Genomic DNA, 22,341 nt, shown 5'->3' on the forward strand with positions numbered 1-22,341 from the left:
GTCACTATCAACCTCTCGGGCAGTTTCTCGACCTGCCTGTCCTTCTGCTGCTGGACAGGCTACAGGAGGCTGCCCTGTGTCAGGTGACCATTAGGTCCGCTCAGCTGTGGTGGGTGGGGTCAGGGGCAGGATTATATCCCCCCGCCCCACGATATAATAATATAATGCAAAAATGCAAAGCAAAACAAAGTCCTAAAACCCTTTCAGGGGGCTGTGGGCATTTTGAGGTTTGGAGTCTTCAAAAGGCGTGGTGGTGAGTCCCATGAGGTCCTGTTCTCTGGGGGGAGGAGGGAGGGGGGAGGGGCTGTTTCTCTGTTTTGTTTCTGTTGTTCTCTCGGGTGTGGGGTGAGTTACACGTGGCTTGGTCGTCCCAGGAGAGGCATACGGGGGGCCTGGCTATCTGGGGGGGGGGGCGGTTAGATCAATGGGGTCACAGGGATGTCACACGGGGCCCTGTTCTTCAGGGGATTTAGATGGAGACGCTGTTCTCGATGAGCGGAGGGTCCAGGTAGGTGTAGGGCAGGGCCAGCTCCTTGTTCCGTTTCTGGATATCCTTCGAGATCTGGGCCAGGCGGCTCTGGAAGGCGGCGATGCTCCGCCGGGGGGCCTCCTCGATGAAGTGCTCCTCCGGGTAGGTGCCCAGGGGCCGCTGGGAGGCAACGGCAAGGTCAGATGTAGGGGCTGCTTAGCAGCTGTGACCCGCCTTGGCCCTCCACCCTGGGGACCTGGAAGAAGCCTCCCACAGAGCCTCACCTCTGCCCCTCCCTCCAAACAGTTGAGGACCGCCGCGGGTAGCTCTTGGGGACCGGGCTAAAAGCTCACGTTGGAGTTTTACAGGGGGTGCCGCGACCTCCCACCCCAGCATGGTCACCTTGCAGCTCAGGGTGACTCTGGATCAACTCGTTCGATCATTTGCCCCTCCTCATGAGATGTCCCACGCTCATGTGCCCCCCCCGGGAAGGTTCCGTGTGGTGAAGGGACCCCGCTCCTTGATGGCAGTGTGGGGTCTGGGCCGGGGCGGTGGGGAGGGGAACAATATCTGCTCGCATCCCCCAGAGCGGACCTGGCCTGGCCCCCCGGCCCCACACTCACTCGGTCTCCAGGCTCCTTGCTCAACAACCAGAGGGTGACGATGATATCACACGTGGCGTTGACCGCTGGGAGGGCAGCTATGAACCCCTCTGGCTCTGTCTGGCCTTTGGAGGTGGGCGGGGGCAGCTGCATGGTGGGAGGTAGGTTGGGCATCCAGATGGAGGAGTCAAACTGCAGGCAGAGAAGGCAACGTGAGTGCCCGGAGCCTGGCCCCCTCCATCCCCCCACCCTGGCACTGCCCCGTCTCACCTGCCCTGCACTAACAGCATAGTGCTTGGCAGAGCAATTGAAGATCACCATGGTGGCATAGTGCACCAGGGATTCCCGGGTGTCCAGCGAAGAGGGCACCCCTGCGGGAAGACGCGGATGGACGTGGGGCTACCGGGGTCCTCAGGGCCACACCGCAGGCGCCTGAGGGTGGGGCCCGAGGGCCGTGGTCTCCGTACCTGAGTCCTCTCGGCCCAGGAAGCCCTCAGAGAAGATCTCCCGCACCCAGGCCTGGAGTTCACTGTCGTCACGCACGGATGCGTCACTCGGGTAGTAGATGCTGACTATTTCGGAGACAAAGCTGCAAGGTGCACTGGGTTCAGGCCCCACTTTTGACCTTGACCCTCTCTGAGGAGCAACCGCTATTCAGTGTCATTGACGTCCGGCCCTGCTCCTTGTCGGGAGACTCCCTGCGCCCTCCCCCGACCCCCAGCTCTCTGGCCCCCTCACCTCTCCACCGCACCCCAGATCTGCAGCCCATCATCCCGGTAGTAGTAGCCCGGGATGTCTTCCACTCCTCGGGCCCGGATATCCTCGGGCAGGCACAGGGCGGTATAGCTCAGTTCCTCCATGCGCCTCTGTATCAGCTCAGAGAAGCCTCCGAGGCCGATGCCTGTGGACTGGGAGACAGGACTTGTGGGTGCCAGAGCCCTGGACCCAGAAGCATGCGGTAGCACCGGTGGGAGAGACAGCACCCCCCCCCCCCCGCCACTTCCCCCACCCCGGGGCCTCAGCTTCTCCAAATGGCAGGCATCTCCCCTGTACCCTCCCTAAGGAAGTTCTTACCCTTTCCACCACCTGGCCCGGGGCGATGAGCAGCTCGCGGGCAAGAGTGTTGATGTGAAGGGTGTAGCGAGTATGTGGGATCAACAGCTGGAGGGGTGGGAGAAGAGAGAGGTGGGGGAGGCCTGGCTCCCTCTGGCCTCAGACCTCCCCCTGGAAAGAGATGATGGGGACCAGAGGGGCGGCCTGGGCCAGGGATCAGGGCTCCAGACCTAGGACCAGGGGCTGGGCTCCACCGGCATCTTGTGCTGTGACCTGGGCCTGGCACCTTGCTCTCTCTGGCCTGGATGGACATTACAAGCCCCCCAGCTCTGGCATTCTGTGATTTCCTAGTCCCTGGGCTGGCAGCGCGCCATGGAAACCAGGGCGTGTGGCGCAAACTGGAACAATCTCGCAGGGCACCGGGCCCTGGGAGCTGCAGATCGGAAAGAGTCAGCGTGGACTGAAGCGGATAGAGAAGGGCCTGTGTCTGGGACCGAGGAGACTAAGCAAGAATCAGAGAATCCAAAAACCCGTGGGGAATATTCGTGGCCTTCAGAGAAGGCCTCGGGTCCCTGGGGGAAAGCAATCTGGGCCACCTGAAGGCTTAGCAGAGCCCAGGGGACCTACAGAGCCCACCTTCGAGACACGGGTTCCCCTCCCAGGGCTCCCTCACCCCTGTCGCCATCTGCAGAAAACCCGTGGGTCTCTCAAGGCCAAGTTCACACTTTGGCATCTGCCAGCCCCAGGTCTCTCCTAAAACTGGGCTTCTGGATGGCAGCTGGCTGTGAGCTGCTCTCCTCTAAGAAGGGGCCCTCTCTGGGGTACAGCTGGCTCTCACGTGCAGTTTCCTCCCTCACCCCTGTCCCCATCCCCCTCCCCCAGGCTCCGGCCGTGGGAAAGCAGGCTCGCAGGGGCTGGGCGCTGCACCCCCAGCCTGGAAGGACAGAGCCACATGGGGACAGGCGGAGGAGAGCCGCGAGGGACGGGGACCTGCAGGCCTAGGGCACGGTCCGGGCCACCGACCTTGAAGAGCGGGTGGCAGTGGGGGAGCTGGCGCAGCGTGGCCATGGTGAAAACCTCAGAGAGCAGGTGCGCTTGCAGCAGGTGCGTGAGGGCCTCGTGCACAGAGAACTCCGAGTTCCGCACCCACGTCTTGGCCAGCAGCCAGTCCCACTTGTTGTCGCTGGGCAGGAAGATGGGGCTGGTGGGTCCAGGGGTCTGGCTGAGCTGTAGGAGAAGCCGGTGTGGGCAGAGGAGGCCACGGGGTGCCTGCCGGCCCCTCCGTCGAGCCCCCTCCCTCCCCTGCCCCCCTGCCCACCTGGATGGCGAGAGGCAGCAAAGGCCCTCCCCCCAGGGTCTGGTACAACAGCGTCATCGGGGCTGCGGAGAACTGAGGCTTCCCGTTGATGACGTTGGTGCGGACGCCAGAGAGGATGGCGTGATCCACCAGGAACAGGGAGCCCCTCTGCGGGAGACAGAAGGGGAGCAGGGGCTGCCGGCTGGCTTTCTGAAGGATGCAGGGGTGGCGGCGCCGGGAGAGGATGGGCGAGGGGAGAGGAGTGTGCCCGGAGAGGGCGCTCCAGGCACGCAGCCCTTAGGAACGCTGAGCCTCCAGCAGGGGGCGGTGTGCAGAGCCTGGACGCGGGGCCCCTCACCTCCAGTTCAGCCTGCAGACTGGCCCCGGGGCCCAACACGGGGGCCACCATGTCATCGGTGACGGGGAAGTTCTCTGGGAGGGAGTGGCAGCGGCGGATCAGGACAGGGTTGAGGCCGTTGAGGAACTGGGAGGCGAAGAAGGCGTCCTCCTGCCAGTGCTCATACACGTACTCTGTGGGGGTGGGGAAGAGGGGACTAGGTCAAGGTCACCTTCAAGGCGGAGCTGTTCCGGGGCCATGCGGGGTTCCCTTTGCTTCTCTATACCTTCTTCGGGGCGACCTCTCAGCCCTCGGCTTCAGCCACTGCTGTTGGCCAAGCAGCGAATCCCAGTCCCCAGCGCACCTGTCCCACCATCTACCCGATAGCCCAAGGCCGGGACTCAGCAGCCTTAAACGCAGCACATCTGGGACCCACCGCGGGCTCCTGCTCTGGCCCAGCCCCTCCTGTCACCTGACATCTGGGGAACAGCACCCCCATCCAGCTGGCTGATGTGGCAGAGCGGGGGGGGGGTGGCTCTCTCTGCCGCTCCCGCTCCCTCCTGGGTAGGTCTGGCCCCCCCCCGGTCCACTCCACCTCTGCTGTCACTGCCTCGCAGAGGTCACCATCTTGTGATGACCATTTCTTTTTTATTTCTTTTTTACATGTTTATTTATTCGGGGGAGAGAGTGCACGCAGGGGAGGGGCAGAGTGGGAGAGAGAGAGAGAATCCCAAGCAGGCTCTGAGCTGACAGCAGAGAGCCCGACGTGGGGCTTGAACCCGCACGCCATGAGATCAGGACCTGAGCTGAAGTCGGACGCTCAACCGACTGAGCCCCCCAGGCGCCCCCCTCAAACACCACTCTTGGTTCCGTCGACACCCCCTCAGCTTGGAGGCCTCGGCATAAAAGTCCCCTCCTTGGGAGAGCTTTACAGGACACCCCCTAGACGAGGCGGGTCCTCCTTTGATGTACTCTCGCCGGAGCCAACGAACTGGTTTCACAAGTAAAGCTCATTATTTTGATTTTGAGCCTCATGTCCACTCGCCGGCTCAAATGGGAGCCTTGCGGGGACAAAGAGAGTGTCCGCAGCCCCTAACTCAGTGTCTGATGGGTACTTGCCCAACAAACACGGCTGGACTGAGAGGCATTAGAAGATTAGGGATGCCCCCGTCTACACTCTCCTTTGTATCTGTGGAGAAGGTAAGGTCTAGCGAGGGACAGGGCCCCTGCCCAGGGTCACACGGTGACTCGGCGCTCAGTTTTCTGAGGCTCCGGACGGCTACGAGAGCGGATGTCTCAGGGAAGAAGTCAGGAGCCCCAGCCCACGTCCCTCACCAGCGGCCGGGGACTTATGGAAGTTGAACATCCTTTTCATCTCGTGCAGACTTTTCCAGGGCCCCTTGCGGCACAGCAGGCCCTTGAGTGTCATCTCTGTAAACCTGTCAGAGGATGTCAAGGGTGGGCGGGGGGCAAGGGGCCCCGGGAGACCCTCCCCTGGCAGCTGGCCTTATCCTTTCTGGAATCTTGAAGCAGCCTCCGGGGCCCGAAGTAGCCACTACCCCTGACGGAGGGAGGCATTGTCCCAGGAGGACGGGTGGCGGGCAGAGGCTATGCCCCGGGTAGGGCTGTGTGACCCGCATCCTTGATGGTGGGGGAGGACAGAAGGCAGGGGTCCTAGGGCATCTGAGGCCCAGGGTCGGGAGAGGGTGGGCCTTCTTACCCAGAGCCAGCTTTCAGGTAGAAGTGGACGTTCTTGGTTACAGAGTATTTGATGTTGAGATCTAGGTCCTTCACGGTCTTCTCGTCCAGGCAGCGAGGCCAGCCTGGGCGGTAAGTCTTCCATCTGGAGGGAAGAGCAAGAAGGCGGTCACCGAGAAGCCTCGGGGAACCCGCTGACTAGGGGAAAGGGAGAGGTAGGCCCTCGGAGGACCTGGGCAGAGCCAGCACCCTTCTACAAGCAAGGGTGTTCCTCGCTCTGCCCTTGCCTGACAGCCACAGGGCTTCGGGGGAGCCACTGTGTTCCCTCAGTGAGACTTCTCCCCTGGCCACAGCTGACCGGTGCAGGGCTGGGCACTTAACCAGAGGTAGGCCAAGCAAAGTCCTTCCGGGGGAAGTAGGGATGGGGGCTGTTAAAAGAGAGACATCGGGGTGCGCCTGGGTGGCTCAGTCGGTTGAGCGTCCGACTTTGGCTCAGGTCATGATCTCACGGTCCGTGAGTTCGAGCCCCGCGTCAGGCTCTGTGCTGACAGCTCGGAGCCCGGAGCCTGCTTCGGATTCTGGGTCTCCTGCTCTCTCTGCCCCTCCCCTGCTCAAGCTCTGTCTCTCAAAAATGAATAAACATTAAAGGGAGAGAGAGAGAGAGAGAGAGAGACATCAGGTTCAAAATGGAGTCACTCATGCTAAGCCCTCGTCAACAAACCAAGACTCAACACCTAATCTGTTTGCAATTTCAGCCTCTCCCAGGTATGTGACCTTGAACCAGTCAATCTGGAATTACCTGGTTAGCATCCGTAAGGTAATCTGCCTGACAGATTCCCACCTTTCCCCAAAGGAAGGTGACCTTGCCTGAACCAATCTGCTCTTTGCTAGAAACTTCCTTTTTCTGCTCCGCATCTGCCTATGAAGTAAGCCTTCCATTTGGCAGGGCTCCTCAGAGCTCCCTTCTATCTGCTGGGTGGGACGCCGCCTGATTCGTGCATCGCCGAAGAAAAAAACGTACTCGGTTGAATGTTGTTTCTTAACAACCCCCAGAGAGGCTGTGTCTCTCTCTGGGTATCTGGACTAGCGCGTGTACACGTGGGGACTCTTACTTGGGGCCATTTTCCGCTGTGTGGACTGGGACCCACAGAAAGCTGTTCTGCAGAGAGACAGAAAAGTAAAGCATCTAGACCGCTGGACGCAGGGAGGGAATGACCTTGGCTTCTGGCCTATGAGATCTGACTACACGTCCAGCACTTCGGCGCCCTCTTGACACAGGCCGTTTCTTCCTGTCTGCTTGGTAGCCTGGCCTCGTGCTTGTGCCCACAGAATCTCTGACTTACAGAGACGCATCTCGCAGAGGGAGGCCGTCGTGAAGAAGGAGTTCAAGAAGGCATCCCATGGAGAGACACTCTGGCTCCCGGAGCTTGGGGGAGCCCGGAAACTCACTCTGCCCTGGCCTACGGCAGGTCAAGTCGAGCTAGCACAACACGGCCTGAAGCCCTTTGGGCGAAATGGTAGGATCGCATCCCGGCAGAGCTGACGACCCCCAGCCGGTCTTTCCTCCCCTCGATCAATCATTGCCTTTGGCTCTGAACTTTCAACTTCAAAGAGCAAGTTGTCGTTAAAGCACCCTGCTACCAGGTGGTGGCTGAACCCTGCTCCTCCGGGATCCACCCAGAGATCTTGGCGAAACGCAGATTCTGACTTAGTAGGTCTGCAGTGGGTGGGCCCGAGAGGCCGCATTTCTAACAAGTTCCCAGGTCACGCTGACGGTCACCTGAGGCCACGCTTTCGATCCTGAGGGTCTAGACAATTGCAGCACAGGCGGCTGAGGGACAACGGTAACGGCACACGTTTGTGCAAGGCTTGGCACTTGAGAGAGAGGGAGGGAGAGAGAGAAAGCGCACAAGGAGGATGGGCAGAGAGAGAGAGAGAGAGAGAGAGAGAGAGACAGAATCCCAAGCAGGCTCTGCAGGGTCAGCGCGGAGCCCGATTCGGGGCTTGAACTCACAAAGAACCGCAAGATGGTGACTGAGCCGAAATCAAGAGTCTGACAGTCAACTGACTGAGCCACCCAGGTGTCCCGACTAGGTGTGTTCTTAACCATTTTCTCATTTATTCTTGCTAATAACACACATCAGATTGGTATTCTTCACTTCTTTGGCAGAAGAAAATAAAGATCGTAAAGGTTAAGTGATGCCTAAGGGGTCACAGCTCCCCTCCGTGGGGCCCAGACTAGCCCTAGGTCTCGGAACCCCTGGGTCTTTGTTTTGGCACAAGGGAAGAAAGCCACCCCACAGACAGGAACCAAATGAGCCTGCGTGTGTCGTTTCTCCAGAGACCTGCTCAAAAGCCGGCAGGCCCAGACTGCACACAGCAGCCCCCAGCGGGGGCTGAGTTGGCCAGACCACCATCTTTTGAAAACCCGCCCCTTGAACACAGTCCCTGGCCTTCTGCCTCGGGGATCCTCACCCGTAGCCCCAGGTCCCTTGCAACCCGGACGGCCGCCCCACCGCCGGGGCGGCTTCTGGGACCCCAGCTCTCCCGGCTGAGCCCAGAGCAGAGACAGGGACCTCGGTTCACCTACCCCGCGAGGTGAGTTTCTTGGGCCTTGGGGTGGTGCATTTCTGGTTCTGCCCAGATTTCGAGGAAGGAGGATGTAAGAAAAAGCCCCAGGGCGAGGAAGGCACCAGCAAGGGTGAGGCATTTCCAGCAGTGGTTTTCAGCCTTCGCCGGGCACCAGAGTCCTCTGGAAGGCTTGTTCAAACAGCATTGCCGTCCCCACCCCCAGTATCTGATTCAGTGTCCGAAGGTGCCAGGGAATTCGCGTTTCGAACAAGCTCCCACAGGATGCTGGTGTCAACGGAGAGGACTGGCAGGGACTTGGCCAGGCTGCCCTGCATCCCTTGAGCGGTGCCCGCCCTCCGCGCCCTTGCCCCACTCCCACCCTGCGGGAGCCCCTTCCTCACTGGTAGGAGTCCTGCCTGGCCTGCAGCTCCTCCCTGCGTTGCTGCTGGAGCACGGGGTGATCGTCTGCCCAGGAGACCTTGCCTGTGAGGGCACAGGAAGGGGTGAGGAGGGCAGAGACCCGCCCCCCTCTGGCCCCAGCTGCTCTGGCCTCCAGTCCAGCCACCCTCGATCAGGTCACCCGCCCCCACACCGGGCTGCTACCCCCTCCACCTCCCCAGCGGCCACACCAGCTTCGCCGTCCGCTCCCCTCGCCTTTCCCGACCACCGCAGGCTCGCTCCTCCCCGCCCGCCGCGCCCTCCCCAGCGCCGCCCTGCCCACCCGCCCCTTCGCGCAGCGTCAGGATCCCGGAGCCCTCCATCCACTGGTAGCAGGGGAAGCGGAGGGGGGCGCCCTGCGGCGGCGTGAGCTGCAGCCAGTTGCAGAACCAGGCGTCCCGGGCCAGCGGCCCCACCGGGCTGGGCAGCAGCAGGGGGGCCTTGTGCAATCGCAGCAGCAGCACCCGGCCCACGTCCTGGGGCGACGCCACCCGGAAGGCCTCCACCTGGAGGGGAGAGATTTAGTAACCCGCAGGCCGGTCCCCGGCTCCCCGCTCCGCCTTCACCCCTGCCCCGCCAGGCACTCACTGCGCCCTTGCTCAACTCCTTGCCGAAATGGTCCAGGGGCAGTGGGGGGGTCTCCCCCAGGGTCCCCACGATGCTGACAGCTATTCTGTTCCACGTGCCAGCCCCGATGGCCTCCCCCGTGGACACTCTCACCCCGTACTCGGCCATGGTGCCAGCCCGAGTCTGGATGTCTACTGCCGGTCGGTGAGACCTAAAATCCTGGCGGCACCTCCAGGGGCACGCCCTGCCCCACCCCGCCAGGCCCGGGTCAGCCAATCCTCCTCCATCCGTCCAGGTCACCCAGGCAGGGTGCTCACAGAGCCGCCCCAAAAGCAGGACCCAGCTCTGGGCAGAAAGGGGTGGGGCTGGGAGGCTGGAGGTGAGCGGTGCAGGGGGGGCTGCAGAGGGGTGCACGGGGGAGAGGTGGGGGGGCTCTGCCGTGCTGGGCCGAGAAGGCACTGGGCGTCCCGAGGCCTGGGTAACCGAACAGGGTCAGAAAGAGTCGGTGTCCAGTGGGGGTCAGAGATACATTTGCTCCCCGCCCCCCGCCCTTTGTTTCTTTGCCTTCTTAGCCCTTAAAAGCCTCCGCAGGCCCACCCCACCCCCCACTTTCTTGGACTACTGTCATTATTTTATTGCAGTCAGTAAATAATTTTGAGAGCCAGCTCTGTGCCGGGCACTACGACCTTAGGTGCTGTGAATACCCCCCAGCCAAGACCCAGTCTTAGCCTCCTTGGAGGTTAAAAAAAAATCCAACGTGAGAGGGGCGCCTGGGTGGCTCAGTCGGTTGAGGGTCCCACTCGGGCTCTGGTCATGAACTCACAGTTTGTGGGTTGGAGCCCCACCTCGGGCTCTGTCCCCTGCTCTCTCTCTCTCTCTCAAAAATAAACACACATTTAAAAAATCATTTAAAAAACCAAGTGTGAGCGAAAATAGAATAAGGGGACGAGGCAGGAATGCAGTGAAGGAGGGACACAGCGATTGGGGCGGGGAGGTCGATGGGGGCGGGGAGGTCTAGGTTTGGATTGTGGGGCGGGGGGGTAACAGATTTGGGAGTTCTGGCCTGGAAATGCCGTCTGACATGCCCGTCAGACATCCAAGTGGAGCGGGCAGCTCAGGGCTAGACTCTGCACCTGAGCATCAATTGGCACACAAGTGTCACAGAGGCCCCCGAGGCAGGGGACATAGCTGGAGGAAAGGGAAAGGGAGTAGGCTGCACCTGTCAGTTCTCTGACACCTGGAGCTCATGCAACAGAGGCCCAGGGAGGCTCAGTCAGCGAGGGACCCAGAGGACCCAGAGTGGGTGTCTCCTGGAAGCCAAGAGACTGGAAGCCAAGAGGTTGGCCGAAGCTAAGAGCTGCGTGGGAGGAAGACAGAAGTGATTACTTCCCGGGTCTGTCAACAAGGACACCTCTGAGTCTGGGCCACGAGCTGATGAGCGCGACGAAGGCCACCAGCCGGGTTCCGGGTGACCGAAGCCTGGCTGGCACGTGACCGAATCCCACCATCACAAGAGCTGTTCTGGTGGCGGCATGCGGGTGGGAGCCCTTGAAGCGTGAAGTTGACCGGGAATAGAATTCCACGTCCCTTTATCTCCACCCTCCCGAAACCCCACTAACGTGCCCAGGTTAAGGCGTAATAAACCTACGAGGACAAGAGCACGAACAAGCGTTGAGAGTGCGGAGTTTGAGCCTCCCCGCCTCAAAATCCCCTGAGGTCTTAGGAATCGGGAGACAGGTGCTCTGAGAGTGGCAGGTAGCTGACACTGAAAACAGGTTGATGGGACAGAACAGTTTCTCAGACGCAATCAGGACCCTTCCTCCTCCCCCCCAGATACCCTCCTACACCTGACACGGCCAGCGGGAGGAGACAGTGGGAGATTTCTTTTGGGGAGAGGTGGATCTCGGGGGAATCTGGACGTGGGGACACCAGCTAGAGCTGAGGGTGGGACACGAAACTTAAAGTTGGAGAGTGGGGTGAAAGACCACACACGGAGCAGTGGGGACCCCAGCCCGTTTCTCGCTAGAAGAACCGACCAGCTCAAGTGTCAGGTGGGCTCCTCCAATGGAGTAGCTCTGCCACATGAAGCCCACCGGCTGACAGCCCTGTCCCCACAGTTTCTGGTCGGCTTCTGTTGAGCCACTTGCAGATGAATGAGTGGCCTAGGATCACCAGACCTTCAAGGAAGGCTTTTACCTAAAAGACAAGGACCGGGGACACCCGGGTGGCTCAGTCGGTTAAGCATCCGACTCCTGATTTCGCCTCAGGTCGTGATCTCAAGCTTTGTGGGTTCGAGCCTGCCATGGGGCTCTGCACCGACAGTGGGGAACCTGCTTGGGATTCTCTCTCTGTCTCCGCCGCTCCCCCACTAGCGCTCTCGCGCGCGCGTTCTCTCTCTCTCTCTCTCTCTCTCTCTCACACACACACACAAATAGATAAATAAAAACATTTTTTAAAAAGCGTATAAAAGACAAGACCCAAACACACAAGATTGAAGGAACAGACAATGCGGGGACCAGAAGAAATGTTCCAAAAAAACCCCAAAATTATAATTTGTATCCGCAGAGAGAGGAGAGCATATGGCTATAGGAAAGAGTGTTCCCAGGCAGAATGTTTGGATTTTATAAACCATCCATTCTTTTCTTTCCTCTTTTTTAAAAATTGTGGTAAAATACAGATAATATAGAATTTACCATTTTGACCATTTTCTTAAAAAAATTTTTTAAGTATTTATTTATTCTTGAGAGAGAGAGAGAGAGAGAGAGAGAGAGTGTGAGAGGGGGAGGGGCAGAGAGAGAGGGAGGCACAGAATCCGAAGCAGGCTCCAGGTTCCGAGCTGTTAGCACAGAGCCCAACGCGGGGCTCGAACTCACGAACCATGAGATCATGACGCGAGGGAAAGCCGGATGCTTAACTGACGGAGCCCCCCAGGTGCCCCACCATTTTGACCATTTCCAAGTGTGCAGTTCACAGTAGTGGGTGATACATTCACTTTGGTGAGCAACCAGCAACATCTCCTGTCTCCAGAACTTTTTCGTCGTGCCGAACTGAGACTGTATTTATCGAAACCACCACAACAGGGCCACCTGGGTGGCTCGATCAGATGAGTATCTGACTTCAGCTTGGGTCAGGAGCTCAGATCATGAGTTCTGAGCCTGGAGCCTACTTCAGATTGTGTCTCCCTCCCTCCCTCTCTCTCTCTCTCTCTCTCTCTCTCTGCTCCTCCCCCACTCATGCTCTGTCTCTCTCAAAAATACACAAACATTGAAAAAAAAAAAAACCCAACACAACCATTCTCCCCACCCCCAACCCCTGATCCCCTCCCTTCTACTTTCCGAGTCTGAATTTGAGGACTCTAGACACCTCCTATAAGTGGAATCATCAAGTATGTGTCTTTTTGTGTCTTGCATATTTCATTTAGCATAATGTGTCCAAGGCTCACCCCTGTTGTAGCAGGTGTCAGAATATCTTTCCTTTTCAAGGCCGAGCGATATTCCATCGTGTGTATACACAATTTTGTTCTTCCACTCATCCATCAATGGACATTTGATTTCTTCCATTTGTTTAAGGAAGCTCTGTGCCCAGCCTGGGGCTCAAACTCACAACCCCGAGATCAAGAGTCACATGCTCCACCGACTGAGCCAGCCGGGTGCCCCTGTTTCCATGTTGTTTTGGCTGTTGTGAATAATGCTGTTATAAACACTGGTGTACAAATATGTCTGACTCCTGTCCGATTCTTTTGAGTATATACCTAAAAGTAGGATTGCTGGATTATGTGGGAACTCTCTGTTGAATTGTTTTTCGGCGGGGGCGGGGGGAACCGCCATACTGTTTTCTACGGGTTCCAATTTGTCCAAATCCCCACCCACACTTGATATCGCCATTTTAATGGCTATGAAGTGGATCTCATTGTGGTTTTGACCTGGATTTTCCTGGCGTCTGCTGGGGTTGGACGTTGTTTCATGTGCTTAATGGCCATTTGTAGATTTTCCCGTGAAGCAATGTCACTTAATGTTCTTTACTCAAGCCATCTATTCATGGATTATGATCCATTGTCAGGTCACATTTTCCATGTGCCAGGTAAATCATGCAAGAGCTACACATTTCTAAATATATTAAATATTTTCTTTATTTGTAGGTCACACTTGTGATATTAATCAATATGGCACGTACACATGTCCCCAGGCGCAGTGAGGCTAAGAAAAGGTAGTAATGCTTTACTGTTTTCCCGCCCTCAAATAGATCCTTGGACTCCCTTTTTTGCTCTTCTCCTCTTCCTTTTCCCTTTTAGAAATTTAAATAAATCTATTTTAAAGGAAACTTGGTGTCAATACTGTCAATTGAGGGGCGCCTGGGTGGCTCAGTTAAGTGTCTGCCTTCGACGCGGGTCATGATCTCACGGTTCATGGGTTCGAGCCCCGCATCAAGGCACTGTGCTGCCGGCTCGGAGCCTGGAGCCTGCTTCGGATTCTGTGTCTCCCTCTCTGCCCTCCCCTGCTTGTGCTCTGTCTCTCTCTCTCTCTCTCTCTCTCTCTCAAAGTAAATAAATATTAAAAAAATTTTTTTAAATACGGTAAATTGACGATCTGGAACTGTTCCCCTAAGAGAGTATAATAGACATGGGTGCAATAAAAACCAGGTTACTCAACTCTAGGTGAATTCTGTTGCCAGTGACTCGTTCCTTGTTCCAGGGGAGGGATTACCAGGTGCTACGAGGATATTAAAGCAACAACAAACGCCAAATTGGCACTCTCTCCCTGCTGTAATGTGAGCTGTCCTGTGATTCAACATCAGCTACACCTGTGACCTGTGATCCCCCCCCCCAACATCCTCCCCTCTGGCCTAGAGCATTGTTGCTTAAGGCAAGGCCAAGTGGACCGCTTGCATCAGGGTGTCTGTAAAAATGCCACTTCTCCCGACCTACTTCATGCTGGGAGGCAGCCTCCAGACATTGAACTTGGGGGATGTCTGTTTTAAATAAACACAAAGGAGGAGTCTTTTTCAGACCCACTGCCCTCGGGCATTTGTATTGTATATCTGTCTCTGTTCCGGCCTGCCGCCCGGGCTGATCTGACCTGGCAAGGTCTTCTGGGACCTGTCATCTGACGCTTGGAGATACAGAGAAAGAAATCAGAGTACCACCTGGGGAAGGAAGTTACTCAAGGCTTAAAAATGTCACTGAGTTCACGGCCCGCTTTGAATCCCTGAATGGGGAGTTCCTGCCTATATCTCTTTATCTCCCCTCCCTCCCTCGTCCCCTGCCTTCCTTCCTTCTTGCTGCCTTCTCTTTTTCGTGCTTTTAAATTCTTTTTTTTTTTTTTTAGTTTATTTATTTTGAGAGAGATAGAGCATGGGCTGGGGTGGAGAGAGAGAGAGAGAGAGAAAGAGGGAGATAGGGAGAGAGAATCCCAAGCAAGCTTCAATGCTGTCAGCACAGAGCCCGATGTGGGGCTCGAACTCATGAACCACGAGATCGTGACCTGAGCCGAAATCAAAAGTCAGATGCTCCACCAACTGAGCCACCCTGTGGCCCTTTGCTTTTCAATTCTAAACTTTTTTTTTAACGTTTATTTTTGAGACAGAGAGAGACAGAACATGAACGGGGGAGGGTCAGAGAGAGAGAGGGAGACACAGAATCTGAAACGGGCTCCAGGCTCTGAGCTGTCAGCACAGAGCCCGACGCGGGGCTTGAATTCACGAACCGCAAGATCATGACCTGAGCCGAAGTCGGACGCTTAACCGACTGAGCCACCCAGGTGCCCCGTTTTTCAATTCTAAAAGTGTGGTCCAGGGGTGCCTGGGTGGCCTAGTCGGTTGAGCATCCGACTTCGACTCAGGTCTTGATCTCGCAGTCCGTGAGTTCGAGCCCCGCGTCGGGCTCTGTGCTGACAGCTCAGAGCCTGGAGCCTGCTTCGGATTCTGTGTTTTCCCCTCTCTCTGTCCCTCCCCTGCTCACGCTCTGTCTCTCTCACTCTCAAAAATGAATAAATGTTAAAAAAAAATTACAAAAAATAAATAAATAAAAGTGTGGTCCAAACTATAGACACACATGATTTAAAGAGACAAACAGTTCTGGAAGTTTCTCACCACCAACAGCTGCCCCCTTCATCCTTGCTGCTTTTCCCCTCATCAAAGACCGTGACTTTCTGGTCTTTTAGTTGATAATCTTAGTATTTACTGTCACATCTCAAAACGGCATGCCTATATTGCTTATTGATTGTTTTTTCAGTTTTAATTCTGGATTTTCTTTTTTTAAAATTTTTTTTAACATTTATTTATTTTTGGGACAGAGAGAGACAGAGCATGAACAGGGGAGGGGCAGAGAGAGAGGGAGACACAGAATCTGAAACAGGCTCCAGGCTCTGAGCGGTCAGCACAGAGCCCGACGAGGGGCTCGAACTCATGGACCGTGAGGTCATGACCTGAGCCGAAGTCGGACGCTTAACCGACCGAGCCACCCAGGTGCCCCCTGGGTTTTCTTTTAAGGTTTATTTATTTTTGAGAGAGAGAGAGAGAGACAGAGTGCCAGCGGGGTTCTGTGTCTCCCTCTCTCTGCCCCTCCCCTGCTCACGCCTCTGTCTCTCTTTCTCTCTCTCTGTCAAAAATAAATAAACATTAAAAAAATTCTTTTAAAGAATAAAAAAATAAGAAAGAGGCAACACTTACGTTCTCTGAGCCGTGGGCAATTTTGTGGGGCGTTAGAGCCGTAACAAACAGATGCGGACCCGTAAAATGTCTGTATTCGTCTTTATTTTATTTTTGGCATTTGTCCTATCTGGGTTTTTTTTAAACCTGCAAAATTATAAAAAGAAGCAAACAGAAGGTAGGCAGTTAGAAACAGTGAGGGCAGAATATTCTCTTAATAAGTTTTGCTGTGAAGGGGGGCAGAGAAACGCGGCAATAACTGGGGATATGAGACCAGAGGAGAACTTTCCAGAAGAGCGATCCTCAGGATGAGTCTCAATACCGGCTTCACATCAGAACCACCAGGGGGCCCTCGAAAAACCAATGCTCAGGGGTCTCGCCGGGGGTCTGGGTGTTAAAGCCAAGTGTTAGTATCTTTCTTACAGCTTCCCAAGTGATTCCGAGGTGCCCCCACGGTTGAGAACCACAGCCCCTAAAGCGTGTTTACATCGTCCAGAGTGAGGGAGGGAAACTGACAGGAGGAAGGGCTAGTCCCAGGAAGTAAAATGCTGAGAAAGAGAAAGGGTAGCATCCAGAACCCAGGTGGGGGACACTGGCCTCCCATGGGCACAAGCAATAGACAATTCCAGCCCAGGTCGACTTTGGCAGTCCAGGTGGACCATTGCAACCGCCGTACCCAGAGGCAGAGAGTATGACAGACGCAATGAATTTCCCATCCAATATCCGCTGTCCCTTCTGCCTTCCTCCTGGAACTCCAATTTGGCTCAGGGTAGGAAGGCGGCCAGCCCCGGTGCTTAACTGTGTCACGCCAACCAAGGGTGACAGTCGTAGTCTCTGCCTCCTCCGCCTTGGGGCTGTTATGTGGCTGCTCCGGAGAGGACTTAAGACCTGCTATCTTTTCCATCTTTTCCCTCTGCCTTCCGCAGCACTCGCTTCAGCCTCAAGCTCCATACGGCGCGGCTGTGATGGGGGCAGTTCCCAACCTCACGCCCTCACACCCCGCCACCCAGGAGATCAGAGGGAGTTTCTGTAGGTAACACCGTGAAAGAGGGCTGACACTTCCCTTTCCCAAAACTCTGTCAGATGTCTCCCTACCCCCTCCTTTTTCCTTGCTCTAAACAGGTAACACTAGGATCCCTGAACCAACCAGTGTGGCCAGGAGGATGGAACCCACTGGGTGAGGTAAGTCAACCAAGGTGTATCCCAAGGTGAGTGCCACCCAACTATACTCAAATGACACGGCTCAATGTGACAATGGGTGGTTTCATAAGAGAAATGCGAAGGGATGGTCCCAGGAGGAGGAACAAAGGTTGGGCAGCAAAGCACCCTCACAAGAGAGCAGACACCCCTTCTGAGGTAGTAGACAGGGGGGGGTAGTTCGGTGCAGGGGCAGGAGGGTCTATTGTCTAGTAGAGGATGGTGTGGCACCTCCTTTCTGGTCGTTTCACGTTGTCACAGAGATGTGGGCAAAGTCTTCAGCTGGAAGGGATCTGGGAACTTCTGTGTGTTAGGTCCCGTGCTGGGGCCAAGGGGCAAAAGCGGAAATAGGACAAACCCTTGTTCCCCAGTAGCTCCTGATTTGGTGGGAAAACTGCAGGGCCCAAGGGAACATAGAAGACGGTGTGTGGATGGCAGCACCCGTGGCCCTTATTCTGGTGACAGCACCCTCGTTTCTCTGTAGAGAGTCGCCCCTTTCCCATCCTCAGTCCGTATGGATACACCCTCTGGCTCCAGGGGCACGCACAGGGTCCAGCTCTGCCCAAATAGATTTGGGCCAAGTTTAGGAATTGGTTCAGAGACGAATGGGTGGTTTTGTCCAGGCCAGTAAGAATGAGCCCCAGGCTTTTCTGTTGTTGAAACTGGTTTTATTTTTTTAAGTACTTCCATTTCTCAGAGTCGCTAAGGCGATAGGACATAAGGAAGTCTTGAAACTGCTGCTGGCCATTTCTGTAACCATTTTGGGAGGGCCCACCTGGGAATGAAGACAATGGATTATATGGATTACATAGAGACATCTCATGTGAGCACCTGGTTGGAGCCATGCTTATAATACTCTTGGACTTTTGAACTCTTTCAATCAGAAGAATCCTGATTAGTGCGGAGACCCATCTCAGACATGAGAGTGAGGCATGTCAGAGAACGTCCCCTTCAGGCAAGGATGTTCTCATCGCATTTCATAGGATAAGCAAGACTTAGATGGAGGTGACGAAAGCACTCTGTCCCACCTGCCGCCATGCTTGTGTATTTGATTCCCACATTGAGAGCACCAGATGCCTCTGACTCTTCTGTCCCATTCAAACTCACATTGTCCACTTCCTGTCACTCATCCCACCACATGAGTCTCTTAAACAGTCATCTTTGTCATGTATCCGTTCAACAAGTATCTATGAGTCTAGACCAGGTGAGGCGTTAAGCTGGCTGTTGTACGGAAGGGGAAGGATGTGTGACAGGTTAGAGAACAAACATGGCGGGCATTCAGCCCCTTCCCATTTCATGCTCACGGAAGACCTTGCCAATCAATCCGTGTACTCTTCTTCTTGAGCCCCGAAGTAGCCCGAGAATCTTTGTCAGGGTAGCACTCAAGACAGGCACAGCCAACTGATCGGAGATGGCATTGAAGATGGAACCTAGTGTCATCTCAAGGTAAGGTGCGGTCCAGGACAACACAGATCCAGAACAGAAGGGAGACGGGACTGAAACACTTTGGAGACCAGGGAGATTGGAAGTAACACACACCCATGAGAGAAAACTTGAGTAAGAAGGCGAATTTATTATAAGGACCAAAGGCCAGAAATACAGCTGAGTCTCAGGAACAGCCTAGAGGCAGAGACCAGAGTATTGTAGGAACTCAGGGGATTCTCTCTCCAACTCCCTTCTTTGCATGTCTGCTTTGTCTCCTTTGTCTCTTCTCCCTTGACCAGTTCTTTCTGTTTCCCAGTCCGCACAGTTCATGTTTATATATTCTCTATCTAAACAGTGGATAGGTTTAGAGTGTCTTGGTTCAAATGAAAGGTTCCCCAGCAAAGGATCCTCATTGACCCAGTTTGGGATGGGGATCCACCCTTGGCCCAATTTCCCCTGTCCAGCAGGCAGGGGTCAGACAAGGTGCCTGGCTGGCTGTGTCTGGCCATGTTGGTAGTGCTGATGAGCTGTGGGGATAGTGCAGATTTTTCAGAAGTATGAAAAATTCATTCCTGGACTATAGAAAACCCCAAATAATAAATACCCCCTGTACAATTTAAGGAGGTCTTCTTGTAGGAGGTGAGTTTTAAGCTAGTCGTGAAAAATCGGTACAATTTTAATAGGCAGAGCTGAAAGAGCAGGATAGTCCAACCTCAAACTAGCTTAATAAATTATGGAAATATATCAGTTTATGTAACTGGCAAGTTCAACAGTAACCGGCTTCAGGTCTGGATGAATCCCAGTGCCCAAAACATGTGTCAGGAATTGTTCCCCCTCAACATTTCATTTCTGCTTTCCTCTGTGTTGAACTGTATTGACTCATGCTCAGGTAGACTCTTCCCAAGTGGTGGCACAGATGGTTAGCAAAAGCTGTAGACTTCTATCCTTCCAGCTTAGCAAACCTGCTCAAAGACCAGCCTCCCTCTTATTACTTCCAACAAAGGTCTAGGGGCTGACCCTCATTGAAAGGGACTTGGTCACAGATCCTGAGGTGGGGCAGGAATTAGCTCCACACAAGCTACATGGGTTGAGGGTAGAGATGGGTAGATCCCCAAAGGAAAATCCAATGTGGCTATCAGAAAAAGTAGGCAAATAACAACACCTGTCTACTCTGCCTTTTCTGGGCAGAGTCCCCTCTCAGAAACCACCTGTTGGTGAGATGCTGAGCTGAGGTCCTTCAACGCTCTCAGCAAAGGTTTAGAGGTCTTCCCAAACAGAGAGGTGTGTTGTGAATCTGCAGGATGGGAATGTGGGCAGGGCTCTGCTGGGTGATTCTTCCATTTCACATGGCACTAACAAAGATACTGGGTCATATTCAGGGCAGATGGGCTGGAATACAGGCTAAAGGCAACTTTATTCACGTGTCTGGTAACAGGAAGTGGATGGCTAGAATCCTGCACTCAGCTGAGTCAGTTAACAGGTACAGCCGCCCATGGCCTCTCCAGCATGGTGACTTCTTAACACATGAGGCTAGGGGAGCCTGGGTGGCTCAGTCGGTGAAGCGACAGACTTCGGCTCAGGTCACGATCTCAAAGGTTCCTGAGTTCGAGCCCTGTGTCAGGCTCTGTGCTGACAGCTCAGCCCTTGGAGCCTGCGGTCTCTCTGCCCCTTCGCTGCTCATGGTCTCTCCCTCTCTCAAAAACAAACATTAAAAAAAATTTTTTTTAACACATGAGGCTCAGGATCACAGACAGTCCAAGAGGCTCCGACAGGAGGTGAGAAGTTTCTTACGATCATCTGGCCTGATCTCAGAAGTCCCGGAATGTTGCTTCTGACATTCCATTGGTCAACCAAGTCACTAAGGCCAGGGCGGATTCAAGGGGAGGAGAATTAGACTGTATCTTTCAGTGGGAGGAGTGCAAACAATGCTATTTTTATCTCCCAAAGTCTCCCTGAGCAGTCTGTCACAGGATCAAGACACAATGACAGAACGGTGGGAACCTGGGTAGGTGGCGGGTGAGGGGGGGGTGGGGGGCGGAGGGCAAGAATCCGACCGCATTTATTCGATCCACCTGCCAACAGCGGGAGCCTTTTTTTTGCACCAGGGCGCGTCATTGGTCACGCATCAACCAATGGCCTGATTGGGCTTGAGTCAGGTGGTAACCCCTGATCCAATCAGCGGAGGCTGACCGAGGGCAGGGCCACGCCCCCACACGCGTGGCTGGCGGAGGAGAGCGGGGAGAACCGCGCTAAAGCAGGTGCTCCGGGCCGAACTTCTCACCGGGGTGACCCCTGGGTGTGGGCTTGGCGCGCGGTGACCGCCACGTCGGCCGCCAGCCACTGCGGGTGCGCAGGCGGTGGAAGGGGAGGCTGAGAGTGAGGGAGGCCGGGGCCAGCTCCTCGTCCTCCTGGTGTCTGACGCGGGTCACCACTGTCTTCCCAACACCCTGGACCCTCCTGCCAGCCCTCCTTGTACCAGACGCCCTGTTGGGGCTCCGTTCCCCTCCTGGCCCCTGCGGTGGGGCTGCTCGAGAGCAAGTAACAGCCGTGCATCGTGGGGTCTCCGCACATGTAGGGACTCCAGCTGAAAGGCCGGTTGCTCTAAACTGGCTGGGGGTTCCTTTATACATTTCCCAGACTGGTACATCCAAGTCATCCAGAATCCCAGTCTGCTTGGGCTAGCGTGGGGATGAAGTGGCCCTCGCCCCCAGCAGAGGCTGAACTGGCCCCAGCACTGCCCGTAGGGCCCAGACCTCTGGCCCACGCCCGCCTCCCCTCCCCCAGCCCTGGGATGACCCCTCTTGTCCACGTGTTATTTGGTCTGTTAACCCCCTGCTTTTGCTCCGTGCTGGGTCTTCAAGGTCTGAGGACCCTAACCCGAGAGGATGGCTCTTCACTTACGGTCTCCACACGCAGGGATTCTGGGCCCTGGGCGGGTGGGCCCGGGTCATAGAGGATCTGGCATCCCAGAGGGACCCTCTTCCTCCTGAGCTCCTTCGCTGAGCTCCACACTCACCAGAGTCACCTTAAATCTTCACCTGACTCCCCTTGCTACTGCTGTGAGCACGCCCAGGACACAGGAAGGAAAGATCTTTAACAGACTGTTTGTCCCAGCAAACACTTTCGGACTGCACCTCTCCTACTCCTACGTGGAGGAGAGGCAGGCTCACTGCTCCCTAAAGCTACTTTCCTCCGTTTCCTCAGGGACTCAGAGCCCCAACGCCGGGCTTGAACTCATGACCTTGAGATCAAGTCCTGATCTGAGATCAAGCACCGGACACTTAACCGACTGAGCCCCTCAGGCACCTCTCTTTGCCTCTTTATTAATGAAGAGTTTAGGACCTTGGGGGAACTTAGAATCCTGACTATCACTTAATAACCAGGTGGGCTTTGGCAGGTCGTGTGCCTTTCTGAGCCTTAACATTAGCGTTTGTGAAATGGGTTTTAATAGTATCTGACTCATAAGGTTGTTGAGGATATTAAATGAACTTTCATGAGTAAAGTGCTTAGTACACTTGCTGGTCTATAGGAAGGACTCAGTAAATCGGTGCTCTTTCCTTCTTCCCCTACATGCTCCGAAGATGACCTCACCCCCTACTTCACTTGGAAAACAGAAACTGCCAGTGGAGATTCCCAGAACCAGGAGCTACCTATTTCCCAAATGTACCTGCTCCCAGGCCCATCCTGCCTTGCTCTAATTATCTTACAAGGAGCTCCCCTCCTCCCATCCAAGGGAATCCCTCCTCCTGTGGATCTACCCTGCCAGACACAGGAACCTGGCTCCCTTGTCACCTCCTCCAGCCTCTGTCTCTCTACTCGCTCCTGCCCATCAGCTGTTGATGGGCAAAAACGTCTCCCTCCTTTCAAAAGAGAAACATAACACATCTATCGACTATCGACGCTGTGTCCTTTCTAGTTCTTGAAGGAATGTCTTATACAGCTGTATAATCATAGGGTGTGTCCTCAGGGCTTTTTCCAGAAAGCATTGACTCCTGGAAGGACCAGTTTCTGGGATTGGCTCTGGTCTTGAGATGTTTCATGA

General features: G+C 55.3%; 1 protein-coding gene across 3 annotated transcripts; it reads right to left on the bottom strand.

Annotated features, from left to right (window-relative positions):
- Positions 1–469: 469 nt before the first annotated feature.
- ALOX15B (arachidonate 15-lipoxygenase type B) lies at positions 470–9,200 on the bottom strand. 3 transcript variants are annotated; one of them, XM_047089947.1, is made up of 14 exons: positions 9,054–9,200; positions 8,749–8,971; positions 8,429–8,510; positions 5,479–5,601; positions 5,094–5,197; positions 3,780–3,952; positions 3,443–3,589; positions 3,148–3,351; positions 2,146–2,232; positions 1,810–1,979; positions 1,539–1,660; positions 1,342–1,442; positions 1,093–1,263; positions 470–649 (listed from the first exon to the last, which is right to left on the bottom strand). In XM_047089947.1, exons 1-14 carry the CDS (start codon positions 9,198–9,200, stop codon positions 470–472), a joined length of 2,034 nt encoding a protein of 677 aa, XP_046945903.1. The 3 variants fall into 3 exon arrangements, with proteins under 3 accessions (XP_046945903.1, XP_046945904.1, XP_046945905.1); XM_047089948.1 differs by lacking the exon at positions 2,146–2,232; XM_047089949.1 differs by lacking the exons at positions 1,539–1,660; positions 2,146–2,232 and having other exon boundaries at positions 1,823–1,979.
- Between the last annotated feature and the right edge of the window lie 13,141 nt (positions 9,201–22,341).

This window comes from Lynx rufus, unplaced genomic scaffold (genome assembly GCF_022079265.1).
Source record: "Lynx rufus isolate CCGP_SWC_20201006 ecotype Redwood Valley unplaced genomic scaffold, mLynRuf1.p SCAF_28, whole genome shotgun sequence".
NCBI classification, from domain to species: domain Eukaryota; kingdom Metazoa; phylum Chordata; class Mammalia; order Carnivora; family Felidae; genus Lynx; species Lynx rufus.